We start from the raw sequence: 23,699 nt of genomic DNA, 5'->3' as shown, positions 1-23,699 counted from the left end.
AATAGAGCTCCCTGCTCTATGTACTGAAAAACAAAAAAAACTGCAGCATGGACACCTGATATCAAAGCATCAGACACTTGACATATTGGGTATCGTCTGTGGAGCAAGAAACAGAGGTACTGATTCAGGGTGATGAAAGGTTATCCCAGGGCATTGAATGAACAAAGGCATGAGTTCCCTAATTCCCTGTGAAGCCCCTGTGGCAGAAGAGAGGCTGGTTTTCTGAGTTTCCCTCACTTAGCTTCAACTTGATGAGGAATCTGAAAGTACTTTCTCTTCCAGGTACTTCAGCTTCTGAATTAAAAATTCAGCCTACGGCAGAGGGAATAAAGCTTTATTCTGTACTGAAATACAACATGGACAACATGAAAAAAGCCTGGTACTTAAAGTAAGTGGCAACCTATGAATAAACTCCATAAATAATATTGAAAGAGGGACCTTGGGGTCCAAATCCATGTAGTCTTCAAGGTCGCCACACAGGTTGGTAGGAGAGTTAAGAAGGCCTGTTGGACGCTGGGCTTCATTAGTCGGAGATTGAGTTCAAGAGTTGAGAGGTCATGTTGCAACTCTACAAATCTCTGGTGAGACCATATTTGGAGTATTGTGTTCAGTTCTGGTCACATCATTACAGGAAGGATGTGGAAGCTATGGAGAGGGCACAGAGGATGTTACCTGGATTGTAAAATAAGTCTTATGAAGCAAAATTAGCAGAGCTAGGGCTTTTCTCTTTGGAGTGAAGAAGGATGGGAGGAGATGTAATAGTGGTCTACAAGATTTTGAAAGGCATGGATAAGGTGGACAGTAAGCACCTTTTTTCTAGGGCAGGAGTAGCAAACACCAGGGGACATCTATACAAAGTAAAGGGAGGGAAGTTTAGGGGAGGCATCAGGGGTAATTTTCTTTTACACTGAGAGATGTGGGTGCCTGGAATGCATTGCCATGGATGGTGGTGGAGGGTGAAACATGAGGGGAATTTAAGAGAGACAGGCACATGGATGGAAGAAAAACAGGGTAACAGGGTAGGGAGAGTTTAGTACTTTTTCTTTCTTTTGATTGGAATATATAGATCAGCACAACATCAAGGGCTGAAGGGCCTGTACTGTGCTGTAGTGTTCTATGATCTATGAAAAATTAAAGAACAGGAATGCTGACCTCAAATTTAGGTGATTGAAGATTCTCTCATTAGCAAAGACCAGAAAATGAAACTTTTAGTGGAGCATTGCGCATCACAGTATCCTTTTGGTGAGTGTGTGTTTGCTGGGAACTAATCAATCACTGCAGAGTTTCTTGAAGGCAACAGGTCAAAGAGAAAAGGTGGCTGGATAGGAGAACACAGAGAGCAAGAGATCGAAAGTTGCGCGAGAACTCTACTAAACTAGTTTGGACACAGGTAGAGTTCGGAATTCTGGCCCCAGTCTGCAGCGAAGTTGTAGCACTAGCGTCCATGCAAGGAGATTTACCATGCTGCTGGCAAGGCAACGATAGAATACGAGAAGTGGAAGCAGAAGATTGCCATTCAGCCCCTTGTGCCTGCTCCATGATTCTATAAGATCACGGATTGTCTTTTACCTGAACTCCACTCTCCAGCATGAACCCCATGCTCTTTGATTCCCTTATTCTTGATATGATCTATTGACTTCTGTCCTGCCTGTGCACAGTGGCTGAACCTCCACTCTCCTTTCAGGTAGAATTCCAATGATTCATTGCCTTTTGTGTGAAGAAATTTCTTCTCACCTCTGTCTTGAATGAATGACCACTGATTTTGACACAATTTACCCAGACAAGTGCAACATAACATTTCACATCTACCCTGTCAAGTCCCAAAGAAATTACAGTATATAAATGTTATATACTGAGGAAACCTGGGACTATTTTATGCTAGAGCATGTACACTAACACTGTAAGAACCACATCACACTTGAGAGTGGTGCATGCGCGGTGAGAGACATTGTATCAATATGTGACCCAGTAGCCTGAAGTGAGTAAAGAAGCCCAAGTCAAATGTCAGGGATTGTCCAATTGGACCATGGTTTCTCCACTCAGGCAGTCATTTCCTGTCGTAATAAAGGCTAGCTTACATTGCCTATCATTCTTTTTTTAAATTTTTAAAAATTTTTCACACTATGAACCATACTGACCAAAATACACACAAACATTTCCCTCTTGAATATACACAGTGTCATTTTCTCCCCTTTATTCCCCCCTCCCTTCCCTCCCTCCTTCACCCCCCCCTCCCCACTCACTCAACGTTCAACATATACGATACATTAAACCCATTAAACAATGTCAAACAAGAAATTTGTGTCTTCTACTTTTACATACTGGGTGAGTTCATTTAGTCTTCTTCTCCTTCATTCTTGATGATACTTCTAATACACCAGATTTCTTTGAACACTGTACATACAACCATTGATTCACAGAGCATAGCAGCAAGCCGTTCATCCCACCCTGTCCATGTGCATCCATTGAGAGCAAACCTATTCAAGGACAACAGTTCTCTTGTTAACTGTATCTGGATACTATCTCATGCTAAAATATGGCACTGCTCACCTCTGGAACATTTCTAATCTATCAATGATAATAATGGTTTGAACAATGATGTTACAACACCAGCGACCAGGGTTTGAATCTAATGCTACCTTTAAGGAGTTTGTACATTCTCCCTGCGTCTGCGTGGGTTTTCCCCAGGTGCTCCAGTTTCCTTCCACCCTTCATAATGTGCTGGGGCTGTAGATCAATTGGGTATAATTGGGTGACACGGGGTTGTGGGCTGAAAGGGCTTGTTACTGTGCTGTGTGTCTAAGTTTATAAATTCTGGAGCAGAAACTAAAATGCAGTCATTTTGTTAGCAATAAAAGCTTGGAGTCTCAAGACAGAAGGAGGATCGGCTCAGATAATCACCAGGTTTGGCTGCAGATCTTCAATCCAACGGGAGGAGACAAGGGCAAGTACACCCTGGAGTTGTTTGACGGCAAACAGAAACATCTCCGAGAGCTCAATGTATCACAGCAAGGTAATTGTGTCATTGTATTTTGATATTTGGACTAGTTATTCTATTTCTTCAGGTTCTCCAAGTTGTTGAAGGACATGAGAATAAGCAGATAATGGAGTTAAATCTTATGTTAGCAATTGATCAAGGCTATAAAAAGCTTGAGGAATTGAATGAATTCTCCCTGTTCTGATACTCATATTATTAGTCAATATGTAAGTATTAATATTAGCTATATTTTATTTTTCAGTTTTTGATGAAGCCATATCTGAACACCAAAGGCTGAAGTAAGTTTCTGATCACTGGTTGAGTATATACATTAGAACTGAGGCAGGTGAATATCTTCTCATTGACCACCTTAACTTTACAATTCCAGGTCTGTCTTGGGTAAAGTTGTACCTCTCATTTTGTTCATTTTAGATTGGTCACAGTGTTTGAGCTACCGAAAGAAAATAGACACACACACCGAGAGCAGTTCAGTTTATACAAATGTTTATTACAAATTCAAAAGCTGATTTCAAACTACAATATGCAAGCCCTTCCCAACTATACTTATCAACACCTGGACTGGTCCCAACTGCTGAAGTGAGGCAACGACTGCACACTTGTAGTAGGTTGTCAGGGCGCCGGTAGCAGCTTCTCCACCTCTCCCGACCGGGATGTTGGCTGGACTCTCGAAGTTCTTCTTCTTGCTGAGAGATGTTGCCACTTCTCGGAGAGTCTCAAACTTCAGCAGTGGGACCATGGCTTATATTACCCAAAAACTGCTCACCCGAGCATCTATTCCCAGCACAGCAAGAAAAGCGAGCAAGCTAGCATGCTAGGCTTCTATCGAATAACATAATTTTCAGCTTATCACTTTGAATACAATGGTTTATTTTGCATCAAGGCTAGGCCTCTGACATTCTGTGACCAAAACAAGCAGGAAGATTAAATGTTCTTGGTGCACAGATGTCCTTTCGTCAGATAACTGCATCTCTGACCCCTCGGTGGAATTTAGCTTATGTCTGCTGATTCTAAAAAACAAGCAGGTTCTCAGCCTTGCAGAAGCAAAGGGTGCAAAAGTAAAACACACAGTTAGAATCTTCCATTACATTACAAGATCTCACCCAATATAAGCAGCAGATGCACCCAATTGAAGTTTATTGTGTTTTTTAGCAATAAAAACTGTAAAAGATATCTAATGGAATATAGCTTGTTGTAAAAATCATCGTAGAATAACTTCACAGAAACTGATGGCCCCTTTTTCCCCCCATGCTGATCCTATTTTCCACACTACAACCGTGTCCTTCCACTCCTTGTCCAAACACATCTTAAACATTGCAATTTATATATGGAACCCCCCCACCCCCCAACTTCCTCCAGTAGTTCATTCCAGATAACCACCACCCTTCAAATCTCCTTTAAATCATTGGTGTTGCTAGAGGGATGCAGACTGCATTGGGTGACAATATCAGGGGTGGGGGGGGGGGGGGGGTGACACCAAAATGACAGTCTATAAAATTTTTGGGTAGTGTTTTAGCAGAAATTTTTTTTTTTTTAATTAAAAAATAATCCTGTAGTTAGTTATAACAACAAAAGCATTTTTCATAAGCCGAGCTTACATGTATCAACAAGGCTAAAACTCTCTTTTAATTTACTTTTTGAACCTTCTAATGTGCTTCGGTCAGAGCTGTCATTATGACCCAATTACAATGATGCTTTGAATCCCGTGGTTTCGTCTGCACGCGCTACAAGCACGCGCTGTTGTTTTTGTTGTTGCTGGTCTTTTTATAGTTGCTTTTGTCAAATTTTCTGGTGTTTTAGCTACAATATTGTGGTAATTAGTATTTGTGAACCTACATCAATAACTTTTTTGAGAATGAAGTAGTATGATATTGTAACTTAAAGGTGTAACTTTAATTTTGCTTTTTGTTTATCTTACATTGCCATTACATTCAGTGATATATGGGAACTGCAATTAACGAATAACATTAGTTCATAAAACATTACTAAGTATTCTGTATGGTCTGATATGGGAGGAAGTCCATGGGGGGGGTGATGGGGGGCTGGTTGGTGACATCATGAGTTACCATTCCTGGTGACATCAACCCTAGTGACACGACTACTTTAAATGTCTCTCCTTTTACTTTAAACATCCACCTTCTAGACTTCCTGATAAATGGCCTGGTTATCTACCCCATCTCAGCCCCTCATTTTTTTTGGAAAATGTTATTTATTGATCATGATAAGTCATACAATAAAAAATACAAGTAAAGAAAAACATAATGCATACATGATATGTTTGTAAATATACCCCCTGCAACCCCCACCCCCTACCCTAACCCACACACCCTTCCCCACCCCCCTCTAAACTACCCCAAAAGGAAGAGGAAATCACATAACATAAAACTCTCAATCAGTTGTTTGCCATGGTTCGGAGCAACACCATCAATGTGTGGGAAGAAAATTAGTATTTCAACCCTATATATACCAGATACGAGCTCCAAGTTTTAATAAAAACAAGAATAATTATTACGTAAATTATGTTATAACCATATAACCATTTAAGGAGCGGAAACAGGCCATGTTGGCCTTTCGAGTCCGCACCAGTTCACAAGAACAACTCCACTAGCTCAAACTTCCCGCTCTCCACCAATAACTCTCCAACCCCCCTCTCCTCCACGTACACATCCAACTTTCTCTTAAATGAGGGACATGTTTTCCAACAGAATACAAGATCTCATTTCCAAATGCCATCGCTGAATACTCAAATTATTCTCATTCTTCCAAGTAATTGCCAAACATTTTTGAGCCACAGCTAAAGCCAATCTCAAAAAAGCAATTTGACATTTATTTAATTTTAACTCCAAGCTCAATTTCTTAATATAACCCAATAAAAATATCAAAGGGTCAAGTGAAATTTTCAATTAAAAATAGCTTCTAAATGTTCCTTAAATCTATACCAAAAAGGTTTCACATAACCAAGTAGAATGTAAAAAAGAACCAACTTCCTTATGACATCTAAAACATAAATCAGAAGAAATAAATTTATATGTCCTTAATTTTTCTGGAGTTAAATGTAATTGATGAAGAAAATTATAATGAACCAAACCTACCTTACATTTACAATTTTAGTTATATTGTCCTCACATAGATTCATCCAATCATTCTGAGAAATAGATATGGACAAATCTTTTTCCCATTTTAATTTAGATTTATAAACATCAGGCTTAAGCATTTTATTCTGCAATAAAGCATACATCTCAGATATCCTTTCTTACCACCATCAGTAAGCAAAATTTCAAATTTAGACCACCTGGGTAGCCATAATGTATGCCCAAAATTATCCAGCAATAGGGCTTTAATTTGATCATAAGAAAAAAGAGTATTCAAAGATATTTCATGTTTCTCCTTCATTCTTTGAAACAAAATAAAATATCCTGCTTCATGACAATCTTCTACCAGTTTAATTCCTTTCTGTTCCCACAACTTCAGAAGTTAATTATTAAGTGTAAAAGGAAAAAGCTTATTTTGAAACAAAGCCAAAATTTCATTTTTTAAATTCCATAATTCCACTATTTGTTTCAACACTGGCAAATTATAATTATTTAATAATGGAGAATTCCATCTATAAATAAACCAATCCATCCTCTTCTCGCCAGTCTGACATAATTCAATATTAGCCTATATCAAAGGTTTATCCATTTCAAACACCTTGTTAATAAATTTCAAATGTGCTGATTCATCATAATTCTGAAAAGTAGGAAGTTGCAAACCTCCTAATGCAAACTTCCAAGTTGATTTCTGTAATGACACCCTTCCCATTTTACCTTTCCACAAAACCTCTTCACCAAAGCATTCAAAGCTTTAAAAAATTTTGAGGAACCTTGCAAGCAATAGATCGAAAAAGATATTGAATTTGAGGAAAGATATTCATTTTAATATAATTAGCATGTCCTATTAATGTTATAGGTATATCTTTCCACCGATTCAAATCGTTCTTAATTTTAGAGAATAAAGGTTGTAGAGCGCGTCGAAAGAACCAAAGACTTGTTGATCCAAACCAAGGCTTTTATTAACTAAAAGATTGGAGCATATCACAAGTAGGTCGACCAGTCCACAATGACCTGGTCTGGCTAGGAGCAATCCTCTAAGACCTGCCAGTAGGTGTGGCTACACTCTCAGCCAACCACAGTCATCCTACACTACAATCTGTACATATACACATTGGTGATAGAATCTGTACTATCACAAAGGTAGATTATTCAGTTCATAAAAATGATTATAATTACTACCTATCCTAAAACCTAAATACTTAATCTGATCTGATCAATTAAATTTGACAATATGCCTACAGAGAGAATAATCCATTTCAGCTAAAGGAATAATCTCACTCTTTTTCCAGTTAATATTATAACCCAATATTTCACCATACTGCTCCAATCTATCATCCAGACTCCCCAAAGATTTCAAAGGTTGTGCTAAATATATCAAAATGTCATCTGCAAACAAATTTATTTTATATTCATCAGCTTTCACCTTAATACCTTTAATATTGCTATCTTGTCTAATCATCTGAGCAAAATGATCAATAACCAATGCAAATAGAGCTGGTGACAAAGGACAGCCTTGTCTATTGATCTGGATAACATAAAAGATGAAGATGCCTGTCCATTTGTCACAACTCTAGCAGTAGGACTTCTATATAAAGCCTTAATCCAACCAATAAAAAAGGCCCAAAATTAAATTTCTCCAAAACTTTAAATAAAAAACTGAATTCGACTCTATCATATGGGAAAATCCAGCTGAGGAAGCAGATTGGAGGCAGTTCAGCGAGCGACGTGAAACAGGTCACTGGTCTCTCAACACTGCACTGGGTCATCAGCTGTGCTTGTTGGGCAAGAGTCTCAGGAGTATTACTTGAATCCACTATCTGGTCAGAGGAAGGAGTCTCATCCACTAACCTACTACTAATGCTATATTCTTCTGAGAAAGTTAAGTGTATTGCATGACTAAAATGTAGAGTCAAGAATCACTGTGAATTTCCTGATATTTGTTGCATTTACCTTTCAGACAAGCAGCATTTGAAGAGAAAAGTAAGTTAGTTCAACCAATTGTAAACATCATGTGTTCCTGGAGTATCTATAACTTGCTATTCCGTCAGGTTGAGGAGAACACTATGTTACTACTATTGCAAGGATGAATTTCTGGTCAAGGTCTGGACTCTGGGGTTAAGACATCGTCACACCACAGGGCACACACAGTCCAGGTTGGGACATTTGGAGGGGAACCCAATCCACCTGTTCTGCTTTTCACAACATCCTCACGGGTGGCACAGGAATCTTTGTGTTGTCTTCCTGCACAAGGTTTAAAGATGGGCAGATATCTCCACCCCCCTGTTACACAATCACATTGGCAAAGAATAAGTTGGAATTTCCCAGAATTAGATTTCACTGGAATACTACTTCAACTATCTATCAGACTTCCAAAATTATATTTTGTTCCTTTTCCTTCAGACAGAGCTAAAGTGGTCAAGGGTCTACCTGATGTCGTAAATGTCATGGAGAGCAAGGTAAGGAATGCAAATGCAATGGAAGTATTCACACAAGAGCGTTAACATTATCGCAAATGCTTCATTCAAAGCTACCATAGGATAAACATCCATTATATTTCCTTTAGCAAAGCCTCCAAAAAGAAAAAGTATTTCTATCTATGACACATGGTGCAAAGTAATATTTTCTTTCCTTTGTCTGTAATATACAGTAGCTTTAATTTTGTGTAACAAAGCTTCTTCGTGACTGTGAACACCAATCTGGTCATCAGAAATTAAAATATAATTTTAGTACACTATTCAGTAAGAGTTTGAATACAAATTCTAATGTAACTCAATCTTGTTCTAAATCCCTTGCTCCTGAACTGATTATGTAAGTGAAGGAGATCCATGGGTTATGTATTTAATAGCAATGGGCAGTTCTGAGATCTGCTCAGTTCTACTGAGCACCTGATCCCTGGTCCACATGATTCCTGGTGCAGGGTCTCAACCCAAAGCAAAGACAATTTAATGATATTCCAAAACACTTCCATTGATACCATAGGTTTTAATTTCCATTGTACTTTGAACATATTGTGGCGAATGAGTATGACAAATGTTTCACTAAGCTAGTAATTAAAATAAAGTGAAGGTTGCTGGCATTATTACAACAGGACACAACTGACTGGTTTGTTAATAGCAACATTGTACTCCAGATGACCCAAAAGTAAGATTAATATTTTGTCACATTCCACAGACCCTGTACCTGTCTTGCACCATTTCTGGAGATCCCACACCAGAGGTATTTTGGCTGAAAAATGACAAAGAGGTCATGGCTGGTGAACACTGTCAGATCACTGTGGAAAAGACTTCTGTCACTTTCACCATCCAGCAGGTCACTTCCCAGGACTCTGGAAGATACTCACTGTTAGTTAGGAATAAATATGGCTCTGAGACCGCTGTTATCACAGTAGGTGTGTATAAATGTGGTGAGGAGACAAGAGAGGAGTAACAGTCAACGCTTATTACGAAGACAGACACAGCAGAAGAAGGGGGGAATAAAAAGGAGTCACCAGCGCAAGTTTGGTTTTATGAAATGGTTTGAATTCCAGGTGATGGTGTTTTATTTTGTGGTGTTGTTGATATTTCAGTTGGAAAGTCAATGTAGAAATGACAACTTGAGCTTTGAGCGTGATAGAAACGAATTTGAAGATATCGTGGAAATACATGTGTTGCGATGACAGGAGTCAATGTTCCACAAAACATCTGGGAGTTAGGGCAAAATAATTGGCGGAACACTCTCACCAGGAATGATGAGGTTCAAGTTGTTACTGGAGAAAATAATGTCACCAACTCTCACCAGCAACTGGATGCCTTTGTGAAGAGGGGGTCTTTGAGAAGGTACCTCAGTGAGGTTGTGAGGCATGACTGTGTCTATTCCTGTTCTCATGAATGGTTCATTAAATTATCTCCTTTCACTACACGAATCTCTTCTCAAAAATGGACGGCAGGACACCAGCCTTCTCAGGAGTCCCTGGATCACCCTTCCAAGCCAGGAAGAGGTGATGACACAGAGGAGCTCTGGTTCTGGCCTCAAATGCTGAGGGTGGGCCACAGGTCCTGCTCTGTTCAAACTGTGTGGGAGAATAACCCAACTCTGCTGGGGTTAATGTGCTGAGATTTGAACGCCAGCCAAGACTCATTCCCTAAGCTTACATTAACTCCTTCATTGGCGGCTTTTGCCCAATAAATTTGTCTTTATAATGAACAGTTGTGATATATGCTACATTTATTATTGGCTGTCCAGTTATCAGCATGTAGATTCGTTCAGGATATTCTACTCTGGAATTTGAATGCAGCCTTGATATGAGATGAAATACCTTTTACTCCATGAGGTTTTGTAACTGTCCCAATCCTCAGTGGTGTGTGGACCACAGTATAATATGGCATCAAATTTTATTGAACATTCAGCCAACTGGTGAACATAAAACATATGCAGCTCTCAGTTGCTTGAACTAAAGGTTGCTTAGCTACTAGGTAGATCTGAGACAGAGCAGGGACTTGCAACAATGGTTATGCCAGATTGATGGCCCAGATAAAGCAGATGGAAGTGGGAATGTAAGACATCAGTGGGTGAGCGTCCTGCTAAAACCTGGGCCACATGCAGAGACAGGACGTGGAACAGCCCAGCACAGGAACGTCTGTGGTGAACATGATGTCCACATTACACTGACCTTCTGCTGCTTGCATCTGATCCCTGCATTTTCTTGTGTCTATCCAGAAGCCTCTTAATCATTGATATTGTATCTGTTTTCACCACTAGCCTGCAGTCTATTCCAAGTACCCACCACTCTCTCTGTAAAAAAAAAAAACTCCTTTAATCCTCCCACCTCCACCCCCACCCTTCCGCTTTAAATGAATGTCTTCTAGTGTGTGGCTTTGTCACCATGGGAGAAAGATTCTGAGCGTCCACTCAAACAATGCCTCTCTTGATTTTCTAAACCTCTAGCAAGCCTCCCCTCAATCTCCTATAGTCCAGAGAAAACAACCAAGGCAGTTGCCAATGTTCCTTGAATATTGGACAGGTCCTGTCAGCACCAATTTCTTTTGTCTTTATTTAGATACAATTATACAACTGGTGCTTATTTGGGACCCATCAAAGCTATACGGTTGGGAATGCTGCAATGGTTTATTGACTATCCCTGGATTTTGATGGTGTTGCTGCCCAACATGATCCTGCGATGTTAACTCTTCTCAATGAAAGGCACTGTCCTGTAATAGAGTAGAAAGTTCTTTCATTTTAAATTATATTTACATTTTAAATTTAAATTTTAAATTTAATTTTTTAAAATTTATACATGCAGCATGGTAACAGGCCATTTTGGCCCACGAGTCCGTACCCATTGACCTACACCCCCAGTACATTTTGGAATATGGGAGGAAACCTGAGCCCCTGGGAAAAACCCACAAAGACAAGAAGAGAACATACAAACTCCTTACAGACAGCGTGGGATTCGAAACCTGGTCCCATTCCCTGGTGCTGTAAAGGCACTGAGCTAACTGCTTTGTCATCTGTGCCACCTGTTACAAGATCAAACCAGCAACCAGAAAGAAAAGAGAGAGAGAGAGAGAGAGAGAGAGAGAGCACAAAATTTGAAGTTGTCTTCTTGTGTTGCTTGCAGAGAGAGGAACGACTGGCTTGGTCCGGATCCTTCTGGCTGCCTTCGGAATATTTATCCTTTTTGAAATCCCATCATTCTAAACTGTCCTCCAGACCATGAGTCATCCTCTGGGCCTCCTTCCACTCCACAGCAACCCCCAGTGGTGGTTTATCATCCAAGTCCAGAAATTTTTAGATCATTTTCTGCATATGCTCAGTCCGTCTCCCACTCTCACAGCAGTCCACCTTCACCTTGGCTCTCTCAGGCAAACTGTCACTTTTTAACATAAAACCACACAACACATAGGCCAATACACAACACAGAACTCTGTAACACACCCCCTTTGCAAAGAGGAGAGGGGAGGCTCTGCCATATCTCCCAAGAGGTTGCACCTAGAGTATTGTATACAGGATGCTACAGAAGTATGTGATAACAATCGAGCACTGGAGATTCACCAGGATGTTGCCTGGAAAGGAGGATTGTGGTTGTGACAGGATAGGCTGGGCTATCCTAACAGACTGAGGGGTGACTTTATAGTGGGTTATACATAAGATTAAAAGGGCCATAAATAAGACAGAAGGTCAGAATCTCTTTCATAGGATGGGGAATGTAAAACTAGAGGCACAGGTTTAAGGGAAGGGAGAGATTTAAAAGATATCTAAGGGGTAGGTTTTTCACACAGAGGGTGGTTAATATCTGGAACAAACTGGCAGAGAAGGCAAATACAAATACTACTTTCAATGGTTGGATGGAGAAAGAATAGTGGGATATGGATCTAGCACTGTGTAGTGTAGATAAAAGCTCTCACATGACTGGAGGGAGAACAAACGCTTTTATTAGCTTTCAACAACGGTTAGGGTTCACAAGTAGGCTTCAGAAGAGTTCTGGGTTTAGGTGGGAAACGAGGGTGGAGCTGGGAGGCAGAGCCAGTCCTCAATACAGCACTCTCCCAGTGAATCCCAGTTCATTGCACACTGGCATATTGGATTGGCGTAGATAGACATGGACACAGATGAATAGATCAGCACTGCATAACCGGTTAAGCCCGATCAAAATCCAAGCCAATAAACTTCAAACTGAACATCGTGTCACCAGACCTTTCTCTCAGTGGCCATGACATGTATTAACTATCCAGATGTTTCGGGGAATATTTCACCAGAACCTCGCACTCGCACGCTGAGCTGTGCAGCTGAATATATTCAACATGACACTGAAAGAAGACAATTTATCCGATAAATTAACAAACAGGCCAATCACGTGAACAGCAGGAACATACATTGAAAAGGTTTCAACAGTGATGATAACTTCAATATGTCAGTAATATTTTGATATTTGGACAACAACACAATACATTTTCTTATATGCACAATCGAATATTTCTTATCTGGAGAATGTTTAACATCATTACCTCTGGATGTGGTTAGGTTTTAAGATTCTGCTGGAGCCCCTAATGACACACAAAGACAAAAGGGACCGAAGTATAGAATGGAAAGCCAATAATAGATTTGTACGGGATAAAAGGATGTGTTTTCCTTTCACACTGCATTGACCACCTCTCTCTTTGAGAGGTTTCCACAGTGAAGACAATGTCTGGAGCTGGCTAATAGGCAGATGAAAAAGGCCATTGATTGTAGCTCTGTTAATCCCTGCTCTCCATCCACAAAGATTGAGATATTAATGACCAGTAAAAATCAGAGAAAATATTACATACTAAATAAAGGCAAAGATTTTATGAAGGTTTTTTGCATGGCTCTGACTCAATATGATATTCATTTCACTAGTTTGCTCTTCCCCGAGCTAATAAATAACCTCGCTCCTTTCACCATTCAGTGATTGACCGACCGGATTTTGATTTGTGAAGGTCCTGACCGAGAATTCAGGTTGGATTGAATAAACTGAGACAGAGGCAATCTGCCTGGCTTCAGCACCAGGTGAATCACCTCTGCCTTCCACACGCACATTAAACAAGGAAACCCAGCACACTTCTTTCCTGTCCATTAAAAAAGTGACTATTTCACAAGAAAAAATGTTGCAAGTATAAGTAATATGTTCAGCAAATGGTGCAAAAAATACAAAAGCACAGGCTGCAGATGCTGAAATCTAGAACAAAAAACCAAACTGCTGGAGGAGCTCAGCAGGTCAGGCAGTATCCACAGAGAGAAGTGGTGATGGGCATGTGGATGGTGTAGCAAGTCTGGGTGAGAACATGGTCAAAGAGTAGGACAGCCTCCATGGATATCCCTCGGTGGATGTTGCCTGGCCCATTGAGTTCCTCCAGCAGTTTTATTTACAAAAGAAAGTAGCCTGAACTTCTCAAGGGAGTGTTTATAACAGCCAACTTAATAGTTGACAGAAAATCAGGCTTTCTGTCAAGTCCTCAACAACCATCAGGCATGGACTTACTCTAAACCTACACAAATCCCATTTGATTAGACCAGTAGTACTCAATCTTTTACGGTCTTAGACTCACCTGGCTTCCAGCCTAACGTGCCATGGCCCATTAGTGGGAATGAGTGAGCAATATTTTCAAGTCAACAGCAGCTCCTTAAGAAACACATCTTTATCTAATATAAAGTTTTTTTTTAATTTTAATTTATACATATAGCATGGTAATAAGCCCTTTCAGACCACAAGCCCATGCATCCAGTTGCACCCAATTGACCTATAACCCCCGGTACATTTTGAAGGGTTTGAAAAAACCAAAGCTCCTAGGGAAAACCAACACAGACACAGGGAGAATGCACCACTCCTTACAGACAGTGCGGGATTCGAACACAGGTCCAAATCACTGGCTCCGTAATGGTGTTGCGCTAACCACTACACTAACTGTGCCACCTCACGGTTAAATTTTATTTAACATTTTTAAACAACAAAAAACACTGCAAGCCTACACTGAACATAAAATTCTCAATCAAAATCAAAGCTCAAGCCACTTTAATGAGACCCCTGTTCCTGAAGTTTCTTCTCCTGTTTGCACATCCTTGGTTCTACTGTAGATAATGCACACCTGATATGTTTATTTCTGTAGTATCAAGATGTTTCCTTGAATGTTAAAGGTTATTCATTTGCTCAGGTAAACTTGTAACTTATCCTACATCAAGCAATTCAGTCCAGGGTAAATCTTCTATGAGAATATTTGCAAAAAATAATTTATATCCAATTTTAGAGGAGAAGTATATCATGTGTCTTATCTTATAAACAGGAGCCTCTTGAGTCTGCACTGAGGTGAAGATCAACAAGCAGTAAGAAAACAGAAAACACACTTCTGAACCTGTCTTGTGTGGAGGTCTGATAGGAACTGTGACTGAGTGCTGAGCGCCAAGCCACTTATACTGAGAGATGGCCAGATGCCCTCACTGACCTCAGTGGTAGATTGCTCGCCACTCCATCCAAGGTCTCCCGTGAGGACTAAGACATGACCTCAACCCAACCTGACCTCAGGGGGTTGGGAAGTCTCTGAGGTCCATATGGAAACTGTGGCCCACTGGTTGGGAATTAATGCCTTAGAACATAGAACATTACAGCAATGAGCAGGCTCTTCAGTCCACAATGTTGTTCTGACCCATTCCACAACAATCGAATCCTTCCCAACCACACACACATAATCTATTTTTCTGGAACCTTCCCATCTTTCTATCAACCTCACTTAGATTCAACCCCTCCCCCACCCCCCCTCGCCTACACATTGGGAAAAATTCACAGTGGACAATTAAGCCACGTTTTTGGAATGTGGAAGTAAACAGAAAAATCAGGGAGTCCACACAGCCACAGGGAGAACATGCAAACTTCCTTGCTGGTCAGGACTGAGGCTGGCTCACTGCAGATGGAGGCTCTTACACTCCAGCTGCAGCAGTCAATCCCTCCAGCATGGAACACGGTCATCTCTGAACATCCTCTCTGATTCATGTCCTACCTTCTCCCCTTGCCCTTAAACCCTTCAGCGGAGAGACCTACATCCACCCCTCTTTGTGAATATGTGGTCAGGAATTTCTCAGATTCCTCTCCCTCTGGCTGAGGAAGCATCTCCTTGTGTTCGCACTGAGTGGCAACCTCCAAATCCCGAAGGTCATCCTAATGACCCAAATTTCACCATCAAATATCAAAGCAATCACTGTCATTTTTACACAACATGTGGGGCCTTCAATGTATTTACCTCGTGTAGTGTAATCTCACCACAGAGCACATAGTCTGACAAAGACAAGACAAACCGTGTTATAAATATAGATAAAGGCTAGTGAAGGAGTTTGTGAATGTTATATTTTAGTTTAAATAATAAAGCATAAATTATTTAAGTATATGACCATAACTAGGATTCAGACACTGACAAGGAAGAGTGAATGATTTACTGGGCTTTGAACACTAAATTGATGAGATTACTTACATCTAAACATCCAGAACTGCTCTTTGGAGGACCTACCTGATTACATTTCAGTTAATGATTAGACATGAACCTTCAGACCTAATCAATAGTCAAATTATTACCAAATCTGAATGGATGCATCCTCACTGCCAGGTATAAATCTTGATCACTGAACACCCTGCTCCACTTTGTGAAGTGTTTCCTGACCAGCCTGCAGCAAGTGAGTTAGAACTGGAAGGATGGCCTTCTCTGGGACATGGGAGGTCTATGCACAGGAGAATATCGAGAACTTCATGCGAGCTCTCTGTAAGTGAGTCACCACTAACTGGGGCAAAGCTCCCTCTCTGGGAGGAATTAGACTTTTATACATATGTACGGAATGGTAAACAGGCCCTTTCAGCCCACAAGCCCATTCTGCCCAATTACACCCAATTGACCTAGAACCCCAGTACATTTTGAAGGGTGGGAGGAAGCTGAAGCCCCTGGGGAGAGCGTACAAACTCCTTACAGATAGTGCCGATTCAAACCCAAGACGCTGGCACTATAACAGAGCAGTGCTAACTGCTACCTGACCATGCTGTCCTAGTCACTGGCTGGTTCCTTTTGTTTACTTGCAGTATGTAGGATGGTCAAGATCATGGTTTCACAACACTTGATGCTTGCCTCTGACCGAAACATCCATCATTCTCCCACTCATGCTGCTCAGCTTGATTGTTCATCTCTATTTCCCTTGTCCGGGAGGTCCTTCCAGAGTGGTGCTGGGGAGGACTTAGACTCAGCATCCTTAAAGGAATAACAATATATTTCCAGGACAGGATGGAGTTAACATTCATCATCTCTCCTGTTCTACTTGGCAGGAGGAGTCATGGGTTTGGGAATAACTGGTGGTGCATTTTCTGAGGGAACACAGTGAAGACGTGGTGCACTGGTAACAGAGGTATGAATGGTTTTGCTGGTGGATGCCAAGTGGACATTTTGCTGTATTGAGCTACTTAAAGTTGAAGCCACACTGCAGTGGAAAATCGCTACCCTGACCTTTGTCTCATCGATAGTGGGAAGGGTTTGGGGATTAGTGGTCCCCTCTGCAAAACACACGTGACTTGACTGTTCAAAAGTGCTTCCCTTTTCCCTCTCTCCACCTTTTTATTTCTGTCTGATTTTTGGCACTCCTGAAGAAGTGCTCAGGCCTGAAACGCTGACTGCCTTTTGCTTTCTATGAATGCCATGTAACCTGCTGAGTTTTTTCCAGCACATTCAGGTATTGCACTGGGTGTTGAGCCTGTGTTGGGTGTACTGCGACTAATGTGGGTGGTTTAAATTGTCCCTTCTCCGTGTACTTCCTTCTCATTGTCAAGTGGGTGTGTGGCTTTGCACTGAGAGGTGGTGGTTAGCCACCAAGTTGAACCACTGTGGCACTGTGGTTCTTCTGGTGGAGGTGTTCCCACAGTGGCATTCAGGAGGAACTTCCAGGATTCAGAATCAGAATTTATTGTCATGAACATGTCACAAAATCCATTGTTTTGCAGCAGCGACACAGGTGCAAAAAATAGGATAAAGTAAGGTAGTGCCTGTGGGTCATTGTCTGTTCACAAATCTATTGGCAAAAGGGAAGAAACTGTCTTTGTAATGTTAGGTGCTTGACTTCAGGCAACTGTACCTCCTTCCTGATGGTAGTAGTGAGAAGAGGGCATGGTCTGGGCGGTGGGGTTTGTTAGGTCTGCTTTGTTCATGAATGAGTGAGTCAAACACCAGACTGAGTTGAAATCAAGGTTCTTTGTTCTTTATTGCCGGATTGTAACACTTGCAACTAACAGTGTTAGTTGGAGAAGGCGCATTCTGCCGTTATCAGCAAATGGTGTTTTTTATATACCTTAGGATACGTACTTAGTAAATTATCATACCATGACATTGTCCAATGAATAAACTGTTGCTGTCCCTCTCTGCTAGCCTCCTGCACATCAATTTGTCATCCCCACTCTTATCTTGAGAGTACAAGGTCACAACTGCATCTTGTTACGGCCCAGCACTGGGAGACTGCCTCTACATTCCCAGCTCATGATGTTTTTACCTAACAGGTTCCTTAAGGACAGAGCTACTTTCTTTCAAAAGACATCTTTTGTGTATGTCCTTAATGGAGTGAAGACTGGTGCCAGAACTGGTAAAATATTTGAAACTCAGGACAGGATAAGTTGAGGAGGGAAACCTGCAACTGTTGACCTTGTTCCTTTGTGGAAGTGGTCATGAGTTCGGAATGTGATGTTGAAGGAGACTTGCTGAATGGTCTAGATGGTGTGGACTGCAGTGATGCTGGATGGTGGATATATTTGACATAACATTGTCACTACTTCATATCATTTTAATTCTTCTCGATTGCACACACAAGGTATGAGCTATTGCTCCTTCCATGGATAGTAAAAACACACCAAAATGCTGGAGGAACTCAGCTGAGAAGGGCTCAGGCCTGAAATGTTGGCAATACATCTTTATCTCCTATGGATGCTGCAAGACCAGCTGAGTTCTTCCAGCTTTTTGGTGTGTTTTTACTACATTCACAGCGACTGCAGACTTTAGTGTTTCACTCCTTCCATGGATGCCCAACAGAAAATGGGATGCTAGGAAAAAGATCAGACACTGCCTGATAAAAGAATATTACCTAACCCTAAACAAACAATGAGAAACTTGAGGGTCTCAGCAGATTAGGTGATATCCATGGAGAAAAATGGTCAGTCCACATTTTGGGTTGGGACCTTCTATGGAGACGGATCTCAAATGATTTAAAGTCTCTCCCCTCAGCACCATTCTCCTCCAATCTGTAATCCATATCAGTCATACATTTGACAAAATGATATTCCTCTGCAGTTACAACAGTTTGAATTGTATGATTGTGTAGCTCTTCCAGAAGATATCATAAAGATTGGGAAAGACATCAAGCCGATCATTGAAATCAAGCAAACTGGAGATAACTTTGTCATTACAACCAAAAATCCCCGCCAGTCGGTCACCAATCAGTTCACTATTGGGAAAGAAGCTGATATCACCACTATGGATGGCAAAAAACTGAAGGTAATTTCACATGGTGCTTTGTTGCATTTCAACCTCTGTCCACACTATTCCTTTCGCCTTGAAGTCAAAATGTAATCTCAAGGAATAACTCCTCAAGTAAACATGCTGCAGCTTCTTATGACACTAGCTTTTGTAGATGTGTTTAATGCCCTCCCCTCCCTTTCCCTCTCCTCCCTCCCCTCCCTCTCCTCTCTCCCCTCCACTCCATCCCCTCCCTCCTCCTTTCCCTCCCTCCCCTTTTCTCCCTCCCTTCCCCTCTCTCCTCCCTCCTACACTCCTCCCTCCTTTCTCTTTCCTCTCTCCCCTCCCTCTCCTCCCTTCCCTCCCCTCTCCTCCTTCCCTCTCCTCCCTTCCCTCCCCTCTCTCCCCTCCCTCTCCTCCCTCCCTTCCTTCCTCTTTCCCCTCCCTAAGAATCAATTCTTAGGCCAACAATGCTGTTTTTCCTGCTTTTCCACACCTTTTTCTCCTTTATAAGGTCTCAAAGGATCATGGCAGAGAAGGAATACCTCCAGCCTATTGACTCTTTGGTAGTTCTTGTTGAGTCAATTCCCCAATGCTTTCCCAACCTCTTTTCTTGTTGAAATCTCCGACTGCCTCTGTTTGCACTACATCGTGCCCTTGGAATTATTCAATTCTCTCTCCACCACCCTCCACATTCCTTCTTCAACCCCCTCATTCTATTGTAAAACCTGCTTCCCTTTGACCTTTCCCAGATCTGAGGAAAGGTCATTGACCTTTCTCGCCATGGATGCTGCTCAGCTTGAAGATCATTTCAAACATCTTCTGTTTTCGATTCCAAACTTCCTGTTTCTTCAGTATTCTGTTTTTTGTTCTTTTTTTGCGAGCATTATTTATTTGACCTACTGTTAGTCTCACCAGTGCTTTTCCACTCAGTTCCAGTTGATCTCTGGAAGTTATGCCAAAGCATGAAGAAGAATGAGAGATCTCGCTCCATGCCAACATACATCCAGGACCAGGAGGAAGTCTCCCCAACCCTGAGCCCCTGCTCCACCATGTCATGAGTCATGGATGACCTGACTGTAACCACTAATTCCCATTCAAAGCCTGCCATAAGACTCGGTGGTGACAATGGCACTTAATTCTCCTCTGGTGAAAGTAATCCACTTACCTCTCTCTTAAATATGTTTAATGAGGCAGTCTCTACTGTTTCTTTGGGCAGATAATTCCATCAATTCACTACCCTCTGTGAGAATGAGTTCCTCCTTATCTCTATCATAAATCTACTCCCCTCCATCTTAAGGATATGTCCCAATAGTTCTGGTCTCACCTTCCTCTATTTCATCAATTCCTTTCATAATTGTATATGTTTTTATAGATTCCACCCCCCCCATTCTTCAAAACTTTAATGAGCATCATCCCCCTCAACGTCTTCTCATGGGCTAAGCCCCTCATCCCTGTGAACTTCCTCTACCCCACTTCCAGAGCCAGTAGATCATTTCTCAAGTAAGGAGACCAGATATGGCCTCACCAGTACCTTGTACAGTTGCAGCAGAACCTCCAAGCACTTAAATGAAATCCCTTTGCTAATGAAGGCCATTGTTCTCTTTGCTTTCTTGATTACCTGTTGCTACTTCAAACTAACCTTCTCTGATTCATGCACCAGCACTCCCAGGTCACTCTGCACAACAGCATGCTGCAATTTATCAATGTTTAAATAATAGTCAAACAACTATCTTTATTTCCAAAATGGATGACCTTACATTTACCGATGATGTACTTCTTCAGAAATGTGTCACCTTTATCCAATCTGCCTCCAGACCCATTTCATGTGGTTGCCGCTTCTGGCCCAGTAAGAGAACAGTTGTGACCAGCTCACTGCCCCGACAGGAGTAACCATGAGTAAAGTGACAAAGGTCAGTGACCTTTTCTCGGAACTGGAAAAGGTCAGAGGAAAGCAGGTTTTAAAACACAAGAATGAGTCCCTTCAGTCCAACTTTCCCATGCTGACCAAAATGTCCCACCAACACTCATTTCACCTGCCTGCAAGTGATGCCAGATACTAGAAATTATTTTACAAAATCCAATTACATGGTTGGCGTAGTAGGGTAGCGTGATTGGTGTAGTGGTTAGTGCAATGCCTTTATAGTGCCAGTGACTGGGACCTGGGTTCGAATCACATGCTGTCTGTAAGGCCTTTGAATGTTCTCCCCGTGTCTGCGTGGGTTTGCCCCAGGGGCTCCAGTTTCCTCCCACCGTCTGAAACATACCAGGGTGTAGGTTAACTGGGTGTAAATTGGGTGGCATGGACTCATGGACCAAAACGACCTGTAGGTCTAAATTTAATTTAATTTAAATTTAAATTTCTCCACGTACCTTATGATTTTCGAGTACATGATGGTAAATGGAAACTTGAAAATATTCAAGCTTCTGTTCCCATCACCCCTCGAGGAAGAAAGTCCAAAGATTCAGCACCCTCAAAGAGAAAAACTTTACCTCACCTCTGTCCTAAACACTCAGCCTCTTGTTTTTGCACAGGCACCCATAGATGGAGATTCCCTACAGAGGGAATCGCTCCATATCAACTTTTTAAAAATCCTTCAGGATCTTTTCTGTTTCCCTCACTGAAACACATTCTGAGAGGATTTGATGCTGAGGCTTGGTTTCCTCACTCTGAAGGGTCGAGAATGAGAGGCCATGCGGACAATGGAATTAATCGAACAACCAGGCTCCTCCTTCTATTTGTCACATTGTTTCTAATTTTATGATCACCCATCAACATCGATTCACATCAACCTGATGCCAATGCAAACAAGACAAATTTAAATTTAAGACATCTGATTGGAAGGCAGAACCGCCAGGTGTATTTCACACTTTTACAATGATTTTGTTTTGCACAGTGCACAGTTCAAATGGAAGACGGGAAGCTCATATGCAAATTACAGAACTTTCTCCACATACAGGAGGTGCAAGGATCTGAAATGATTGAAGTAAGTTCAAGATTCATGAACCAGAAGTTTTTGTGGTACAGAACAAGATCATTAGTCCATCCTGTCCATGCCAAGGTCCTCTTAGTAATCAGCATAGAACACCAAACAGTAAAACCTAGTAACAGGTCCTTTGCTTCATGATGCTAATATACGTGTATCATCTCACAACTATTGACAAATGAGCACAGCTCAGTATGAGATAAGGCCAGGTGACATAGGAGCAGAAATAGGCCATTTAAGCCATCGAGACGGCCCTGTTACTTAATCATTTCCCCACTCAGCCCCCACTGCCCGGCTTTCTCCCCAAAACTTTTGATGCCCTGGATGATTAAAAAAACCTATCAATCTCATTATATCACATTACTACTTGACTACATGATCTAGCATATCTCCTGTCACCTTCACTCCTGACCTATGTTGAATTGTGATTGATGACATGTTACCATTGCTTCTACTCATTCAAGCTCCTCCATTATTTACAGACACTTACTGCAGGAACCACCACCATGATCAGGAAAAGTCGACGAATTTAATACCGACAGAAGCATTCCCTTGAGGTGTATTAAAATAAAAGGAATTCCCTTTCTGCTGTTCATGTGTGCCTTATTTTTTAGTACCCCAAAACATCAGTAATGATCTAAATACAGTAACCATTCCTGGATACAAGGGCAGACAGTAGCTACACAGTAGAACCAGTCTCAATCAAATACATTGGTTATTGATCTTCATTCAGGTAATCTTTATTGGTCTTCATTAGTTTTCATGGTCTTCATTGATCATTAAGTCCTGGGTGACATTGGAATTCTTATTGGAGCAACTCTCATCCAGGCAGCTGGAGAGTATTCTATCACACTCCAAGCTTGACCTTCTAGAGGAGATGGAAGTTTTTATGGAGGGAAGAAGCAGAGTTCTGTTCACTTGTCCTGTAAACCAAAGATCAATTAACCCAGCTTCAGACAGTGCTGAGTTCCATCATGAATGAAAATGGTAACTGGCACTATGGAAAACTTGAGCACTCAAAGAATTGGTGGAGGAACTCAGCAGGTGAGAGAGCATCCATGGTATAAATAGTCAGGCAACACTCTGGGTCTAAGATAAAATATGTAAAATCATATATATATTATGGGGAAAGAACTTGGGAGAGGGGACCCAAGCTGATGGATGATAGGTCAGAAGGTGTGAGAGGTGATGAGAAGGTGTGAGAAAGTGGAGTGGGAAACCATTTTGTGTGTGTGTGGCGGGGGGGGGGGGAAAGGGGGATGGGGGAGGAGAAGAAATATTAGAGAGCTCGCCACATGAACCTTTTAAGGCAGAGCTTTACATGTACATCATCCTGCACTGGATATGCCTGGCATATCCTCCTCCAAATCAGTGAAGCCAAATCAGTGAAGCCAAATCCACATTGGGTGACCACTTCACCCAAAACCTACACTCTGTGGGTCTAAACTTGAGCTTCCTGCAGCAAACCCTTTTTAATTTCTCCAATCATTCCTACACCGATGTGTCTGTCCTCAGCCTCATCTAATTCCTCTGTTTTCCATCTCTTCTTTACCTACTCCATACCTTCTCTCTCTCTCTCTCTTTTTTCCCTGCCCCCTTCCTAATGCTTGCTCCCCCTACCTGTCTCTCCACCTCCCACACTTTCTGTCCTGTACTATATGGGAGG

General features: G+C 41.5%; 2 protein-coding genes across 5 annotated transcripts in view; both read left to right on the top strand.

Moving 5' to 3' along the window:
- myom3 (myomesin 3) overlaps positions 1–13,398 on the top strand; it is a 72,103-nt gene extending 58,705 nt beyond the window's left edge. For all 4 annotated transcript variants that reach the window (XM_069895088.1, XM_069895089.1, XM_069895090.1 and 1 more), the window contains 6 exons: positions 283–388; positions 2,850–3,013; positions 3,240–3,276; positions 8,045–8,067; positions 8,488–8,543; positions 9,259–13,398. In XM_069895088.1, coding sequence (XP_069751189.1) covers positions 283–388; positions 2,850–3,013; positions 3,240–3,276; positions 8,045–8,067; positions 8,488–8,543; positions 9,259–9,513 — 641 coding nt within the window. In that variant the 3' untranslated portion in view covers positions 9,514–13,398. The remainder of the gene's footprint in view (positions 1–282; positions 389–2,849; positions 3,014–3,239; positions 3,277–8,044; positions 8,068–8,487; positions 8,544–9,258) is intronic.
- A 2,791-nt stretch (positions 13,399–16,189) lies between these two features.
- fabp10a (fatty acid binding protein 10a, liver basic) lies at positions 16,190–22,626 on the top strand. The gene is made up of 4 exons (XM_069895092.1): positions 16,190–16,328; positions 18,913–19,085; positions 21,944–22,033; positions 22,516–22,626. Exons 1-4 carry the CDS (start codon positions 16,262–16,264, stop codon positions 22,564–22,566), a joined length of 381 nt encoding a protein of 126 aa, XP_069751193.1. The 5' UTR covers positions 16,190–16,261; the 3' UTR covers positions 22,567–22,626.
- The last annotated feature ends 1,073 nt before the right edge of the window (positions 22,627–23,699 follow it).

Source organism: Narcine bancroftii, chromosome 8 (genome assembly GCF_036971445.1).
Source record: "Narcine bancroftii isolate sNarBan1 chromosome 8, sNarBan1.hap1, whole genome shotgun sequence".
NCBI lineage: Eukaryota > Metazoa > Chordata > Chondrichthyes > Torpediniformes > Narcinidae > Narcine > Narcine bancroftii.
The sequence above is the reverse complement of the archived record's forward strand: the minus strand, read 5'-3'. Positions and strand labels throughout refer to the sequence as shown.